Source organism: Laccaria bicolor, genomic scaffold (genome assembly GCF_000143565.1).
Source record: "Laccaria bicolor S238N-H82 LACBIscaffold_2 genomic scaffold, whole genome shotgun sequence".
NCBI classification, from domain to species: domain Eukaryota; kingdom Fungi; phylum Basidiomycota; class Agaricomycetes; order Agaricales; family Hydnangiaceae; genus Laccaria; species Laccaria bicolor.
Genome location: NW_001889873.1, coordinates 1,616,581 through 1,623,780, shown reverse-complemented (window position 1 = coordinate 1,623,780; position 7,200 = coordinate 1,616,581). Strand labels below are relative to the sequence as shown.

Sequence of the window (7,200 nt, the reverse complement as noted above, 5' to 3'; positions counted from 1 at the left end):
AGTGGAAATGAAGATTTCTATGTAGCTCTGCCACTTCTGGTCCAAATGACACAGTTTCTTTTGCAGTATGCACTCTTTATTTGTAGGATCATTCTGAAATTAGGATAAATGTAGGTAAATACAAATAAATAGTCTGAAACCAAAGTTTGTAGTATATCTGTAAGCTNTGGTATGCATATTGAAGTTGAACTCATGTGATATCTAAAACTTGTGTACAAGGCCATTGCAAGCATGGCAGGAATGAGTCCTATTTTGCAAGGGTGATAGTAACCCATTTCTGGATTTCTAGCTATATTTTATTACAAACTAGTATATCTTTCTATTTGATTGTCATCTTGGGCTTTAAGCAGAGTACCTCAGTATCGTCAATGAGCAATATTTCTTATTTGGAAGTCCATTTAGACCCTGAAACTGTTACTCAACATCATCACTAATTATCAGCACCATCCTTAATTTTCTCTGATTTTTCTGCCATTTTATAACTATTTTAGACTATTTATTTGTATTTACCTACATTTATCCATATTTCAGCATGATCCTGCATATAAACAGTGCATTCTGGAAGAGAAACTGTGTCATTTGGACCAGAAGTGGCAGAGCTATGTAGAAATGTTCATTTCCACCAAAATGTGTTACTAATCATTCAACATATGCAAACAATTTCACCGTGTGTGTGGTAAAACTGTTTGTCTTTGTTTCAAACCATGTGATATTATGTGGATTCAACTTCAGTAAACAGAAACCAATGTTTGCAGAACTACACATGTCATTCCAAACTATTTATTTATATTTACTTAGATTTAGAATGATTCTGCATATATAGAGTGCATTCTGCAAAAGGAACTGTGTCATTTGGACCAGAAGTGGCAGAGCTAGGTAGAAATCCTTGTTTCCACTAGAGTGGATTACTAAGCATTCAATATGTGCAGACAATTTCACCACACACATGGTAAAACTGTTTGTCTTTATTTTAAACCATGTGATATCATGTGGCTTCAAGTTCAGTGTACAGAAACCTATGTTTTCCAACACTAAATATGTCATATTTACCTACATTTATCCCCATTTCAGAATGATCCTACAATTAAGGAGTGCATGCTGCTAAAAAAACCATGTCATTTGGACCAGAAGTGGCAGAGCTAGGTAGAAATCTTCAAGATGGATTAATAATCATTCAACATGTGCAAACAACTTTACCTCCTACATGGTAAAGTTGTTTGCATTTGCTTTTAACCATGTGATATCATGTGGATTGAAGTTCAGTATACAGAGAAACCAATGTTTTCTGAGGGTGCATATGTCATTTTAGACTGTTTACTTGTATTTACCTATATTTATCCTCATTTCAGAATAATCCTGCCATTAAGGAGTGTATACTGCAAAAAAACCATGTCATTTGGACCAGATTTAGCAGAGCTACATATAAATCTTCATTTTTGGTGGACCAAGATTGATTACTAATCATTCACACTGCGGGCATGGGCTTATATATTCAGTGAATAAATTTTGAACATACATAGAATAAATTTCAAATATCTTCAAACTCAAATTCACTGTTTATATTCTGAATATATTTAAAATTTATTCTTCGGTTTCTTTCTGTTTTATTCAGTGCTTTTATTTGAAATTTATTCAATCCATTTTAAGCGAAGAATATATGCTGATCATATTTGAAATATATGCCTGAATATTAGTGTGAATAAATTAGAATCCTGATCGAGTCACGTCACGCTCCGTTATCTCCAGCTATGTAAACAGTAAATCTGATCCAAATCTGATCGTCAGATTCATCACTTCAAGTGCATGGAGCGAGCGTTGTCAAAAACGTGTACGTTCAAACCTATCTCAGTGAACAATGTCCATGGCGACGACAGACCCTTTCCGATCACACCTCGCCGCCCTCCTCTCCATCTACGAGCTTGGTCCTTTACCAAGTGCGCCTATCCCGCGGTACGATGGGCCCGCAGACTGGCAGACGGAGATGATCTTGAAGAGTTTGGGTGTGGTTGCGAAAAGGATGTGGGATGCTGAGGCTGCTGTTGTATCGATCGGCGGTATCAGTAAGGGCGCGAAGTTGAAGGGAGATGACGATGGCGATGAGTGGAAGACAGTGGCTAGTTTTGCTTTTTGTGATAACCAGAGAAAAAGGCTGATGATGATTTTGAGTAGATTAAGCAAGCGGAAGAGAAGGAAGATGGGACGATTACGACGACCAATGGTGATTCTACCACTACCCACCATGACCACTCAGCGGACCGTACTCCACGTGCGAAATCCCAGAACTTATCGACAGCTGCACGAGTAAACGGAATGACCATATCACTCGATGACATTCCCTCCTCCATCGACCCCTCAAAGGCCTTTTCTCAGGCGTACGGCTCCATGAAAGCCGCTTCCTTCGTCTCCCACCCTCCCAACTCATCCTCAGCCCCACCAACAGCCCATGCCCACTGCCCAACATGCGGCAAAACCGTCTCTGACCCGCTTATCATGCCCTTCTACGCTTCCTCCTCCTCCGCCTCCTCCCCTGACGTGCCTCTTGGGTCTAGTCCACTGGTCATACCAATGGGCCCATTGGCAGCCGCGGCGTTTGAGAGTGGGATGAGCGCCGTTGAGGAGTTGAAGCTTTTAAAGGCGCAGGTGCAGGATGTAGCGAGGGTTTGTAATGCTGTTGCGAGAGGGGATTTGAGCCAGAAGATTACGGTTCCTTTGCAGGGGGTTGTTATGGTGCAGTTGAAGGATGTTATCAATACTATGGTAAGTGTCTCTTTTTTTTTTTTGATGTGGTAGAGGCTGATGAAGGATAGGTTGATAAATTGGGACAGTTTGCTAAAGAGGTTACGCGCATTTTGCAGGAGGTTGGGACGGAAGGGTATGTTTCTTTCTGTTCTGTCGCTTATCCTTCTTCTTTGCCCGTCTCTTTGCGTCATTTCCTCTCCTGCTCTGATGACAAACAGCTAACCTTAGTCTTCCACAGTAAACTAGGCGGTCAAGTGCTCGTTCTAGATGTCGAAGGCACATGGCGCGAATTGACGGGTGTTGTGAATAAGTTGGCAGCAAATTCGACTTCTCAGGTGTGTTTCTTTTTTTTCGTCTTTTTTGGACCCTGGTTTTTTGGGGCATGCTCGTCTTTTCCGGGCACGGTGTTCGGACAAGGCCTTTTGTGCATCTCTTCCTTTGTTGTTATCATCTTCTGCACGTTTTACTTTCTCCTTTTGCGTGTTTTGTTTACACTGCTCTCAATCAGTTCGTCCGTACCTTTCACGCTTCTTCTCTCTTCACATTTCACTACATCACTATCACCTCGCATCCCCTCACTTTGCCATTCCCTTTCCCGACATTCTAGGTCCCGCTCTCTCTTGCCACCTCCGCTTTTGTTCACCTCTCTTTCTCCTTTGCCCTTTCCGACCCATGCTCACTCCCTTCCCATCTCTCTTCTGCCTTCCCTCTCATCTCATCGACCATGTCCTCCCTCCCTTTTATAATCTTCATCTTCCCTCTTCATACCCCTCCACCTTCTAAACTTGTTCTCATCCTAACCTTTCTTTACTAGGTCCCTTCGCACTAAGATGTTGACTTGGACGTTACCTTTATCAGAGACTGCAATCTCGATTTGAAGGTGGGTAACATTTGACAACATTTCAATCGTGTAACTCAGGTCTGGCTACATCAAGCCACCTTCTGAGTCGCACCACCCTCAAATTCCATCGAACTGCAAACTCTCAGATATCTTCCCCACGTCCCATGTTTCGCGGATCTTCGAGGATCGACCGGACGAGGCCTTTGCGTCGCCAAATCACACTAACGCCGCCTCCTTCTCGTTCAGCTCGACTTCGAATTACGGTGCCAACGCGAGGGAACCAGGGAATTCCAACAATGACACGAAGTCTGTGGGGATTGATGAGCAGGTCGCCAGGGAGGTAGGAGTTGCAGTAGAGGGAGAAGAGGTTACTGTGGCGTCGTGCCTTCGTCCGCACCCCGTTCATCTAACATCCACTCAATCCGCAGAAATGTCGCCCTTACCAACGGCTTTGCAGCCCTCGTCGACAACACGAGCGCCTGCAAAGACGTCGACTTCGTCAACGCCCCCCCTACGCCTCCAACTCGGCTCACAATCTACATCAGGGGCCCACAGCCAGATACTACGCATCTCGACCACATCGACAAGGTGGAGCTGGGGGACGATCTGATTGTCCAGCCCGGGAACGCACCAGTCGGTGTGGATGCAAACTCATCATCAACGCCGCCCTACTGGCGATCCGTCGCCAACATTGATCATCCGTCCCACACATTTTTCCTCGACCACCCTAAATCCCACACAAACAACTCTAGTGCCGTGCAACGCTTTTGCGGCTTGACTCTGGTTCACCATAGTGATGTAAGGGAACAAAGAACCTGGACGGATGATACGAAGGTTGTGGGGAATGATGAGCAGGTTACCAGGAGGTGGAAGTTACAGGGGAGGGGGCAGGATTCACCACATGACTGTCATCTCCGTCAACGGCACAGGGGTCTGCATCGACGCCTCCCAATGTCTTCGATCTCGCTCTTGATCTCGTTGAGGGGCCCACAATCTCGCTCCTCCGCTCATCTGTCAATCCAATATCTCACTTGTCTTACCCGTAAGAAACAGCACGCTCAATACTCCTGTTTGCCCACGCCCATTTGTCATTTGACCACCCATAAACGAGACGAACAATCATCTCAAAGAGCCTCCATCACCAATCATAACTGGACCAGGCGCAAGCGACAGAACTCAATCTCAGCCTTCATATCTCCCCATGAACTATAGGGGGAACGTGTGCATTACAATGTTTATCCCCAAATTGGAAATCCGCCTCAACAACCCTATCGCAAGGGACACGTTGAACGCTTGAAGGACCGAAAGACTAACTGGTGGAGATGATTGTGTTGAATGTGTGCGTGTTGAGCTGGTGTTGGGTTGTTAGGGCGGCTTTAGTGGTTGTGTGGAAAGGGAGGTCGCAGGCGCAGGGGATGGACTCGGAAGGGTGAGAGTGAGTGGGTTGAATGTTGAATTCCAAGAGGCTGAGCCGCCACGATGCTCCTCAACCGCCAGCTATTCCTCGATCGAGGTCTCTTCGTGGATTCGCGATGCGAACCGACTGGAGGAGCTCTTATCCAAGCACTGCAAGACAATATCCGACTTGTCAAGCCTGAGCTCGATGCCGAAGTCAAATCACAGCTCCTCTAAAATCGTCACAATTTGTAGGGAGCATGAACGAAGACGGCGTGGCGATGTTGACGGTCTTTTTTGGTGGTGGGACACTGGGGTACTGTCAGGAGTAGTAAGACCATCTCAATGGCTCCGTGGACATCTACATCCTCACAAAGCTTCTCCCACCTAGCCATGGCCCCGGAAAGGTGTGAACTTTTTGCTACCCTACCTCTCAACTGCCTTTTATGACCCAATCGACAGTGTAGCAGCTCGCCTCGTATGCTTGTACACAAATTCGAGCCATTCTTTCACCTGATTCCATGGCAACGATGGCCTATTTCGGCGGAGCTTGCTTCTGCGCGTGGTTAAAGATGCCGATTGGGCTGACGTTTCGACAATGAGCTCTGCTGGGAGGTTGAGCTTTGTCGAGGTCTTCTAGAATGATGACGATGCTTGAAGGAGCGCTCACGGGTATATAAAAGGTGTCGCTGTCATTCAACATCCATTCACACGAGGTTGAGGGTTTGTGGCTCAATTTTTGTTGATCTTTTCAGGTAATTCTATCTTCGTTATAACGGCGGTAGCTCAAGCATTGATTTTATCAAAGTCCCAACTCGTTTTCTGGGCAATCCCTCATGTCTTAACCAACTCTCTCTCTCATGACGCTACCGCAACACAAGGCTTTATGTCAACGATGGATGACAACAACCCAACTTTTGCGATGCCATAAAACCCCCTCTGCAGTGTTGCCATTCGGAACATGAACGGCATGGTCTTTTTGATAGCCTTGTACATCTGCTTTGTGAATCACGGAAATGCCAGCCCTATAATGTTACCGTACCTCTGACATTAATTTGGATGTACAGTAGTCCGGATGGAGTGCATGATGTATGAGCAAGGCTCTCGCCTGGCTCGCTCGGATGGATCTGACAATCAGATTTGGATCAGATTTACATAGCTGGAGATAACGGAGCGTGACGTGACTCGATCAGGATTCTAATTTATTCACACTATATTCAGGCACTATATTTCAAATATGATCAGCATATATTCTTCACTTAAAATGGATTGAATAAATGTCAAATAAAAGCACTGAATAAAACAGAAAGAAACCGAAGAATAAATTTTAAATATATTCAGAATATAAACAGTGAACTTGAGTTTGAAGATATTTGAAATTTATTCTATGTATGTTCAAAATTTATTCACTGAATATATAAGCCCATGCCCGCAGTGTCAATATATGCAAACAATTTTACCTCCTGCGTGGTAAAGTTGTTTGCATTTGTTTCTAACCATGTGATATCATATGGATTCAAGTGCAGCATACAGAAACCAAGAGTACAGATGTCATTTCAGACTATTTACCTACATTTATCATCATTTCAGAATGATCCTACAATTAAGGAGTGCAGACTGCAAAAAAAACCATGTCATTTGGACCAGAAGTGGCATAGCTACATAGAAATCTTCATTTTCAGTGGACCAAGATGGATTACTAATCATTCAACATGTGCAAACAATTTCACCGCGTGTGTGGTAATACTGTTTGCATTTGTTTTAAACTATGTGAATTCAAGATCAGTATACAGAAACCAATGTTTTCTGAGAGGACACATGTCATTTCGGACTATTTATTTATATTTACCTACATTTATCCTCATTTCAGAATGATCCTACAATTAAGGAGTGCAGACTGCAAAAAAAACCATGTTATTTGGACCAGATTTGGCAGAGCTACATAAAACCAATGTTTCCTGAAAGTACACATGTCATTTCGGCCTATTTATTTGTATTTACCTACATTTAGCCTCATTTCAGAATGATCCTACCATTAAGGAGTGCATACTGCAAAAAAAACCATGTCATTTGGACCAGATTTGGCAGAGCTACATATAAATCTTCATTTTCGCTAAAAATGATGACTAAGCGATGACGTGCGCCAAGGATCGNCTGAACCTGCGCTGGGGTTCAGACGATCCTTGGCGCACGTCATAATTTGGCATCATTTGGCTAACCCTTCT

General features: G+C 44.0%; 1 protein-coding gene across 1 annotated transcript; it reads left to right on the top strand.

Annotated features, from left to right (window-relative positions):
* Positions 1–1,855: 1,855 nt before the first annotated feature.
* On the top strand, positions 1,856–3,346 carry LACBIDRAFT_305575 (uncharacterized protein; the record flags this gene model as incomplete). The annotated part of the gene is made up of 5 exons (XM_001875215.1): positions 1,856–2,113; positions 2,170–2,757; positions 2,808–2,872; positions 2,978–3,074; positions 3,248–3,346. 5 exons carry the CDS (start codon positions 1,856–1,858, stop codon positions 3,344–3,346), a joined length of 1,107 nt encoding a protein of 368 aa, XP_001875250.1.
* Between the last annotated feature and the right edge of the window lie 3,854 nt (positions 3,347–7,200).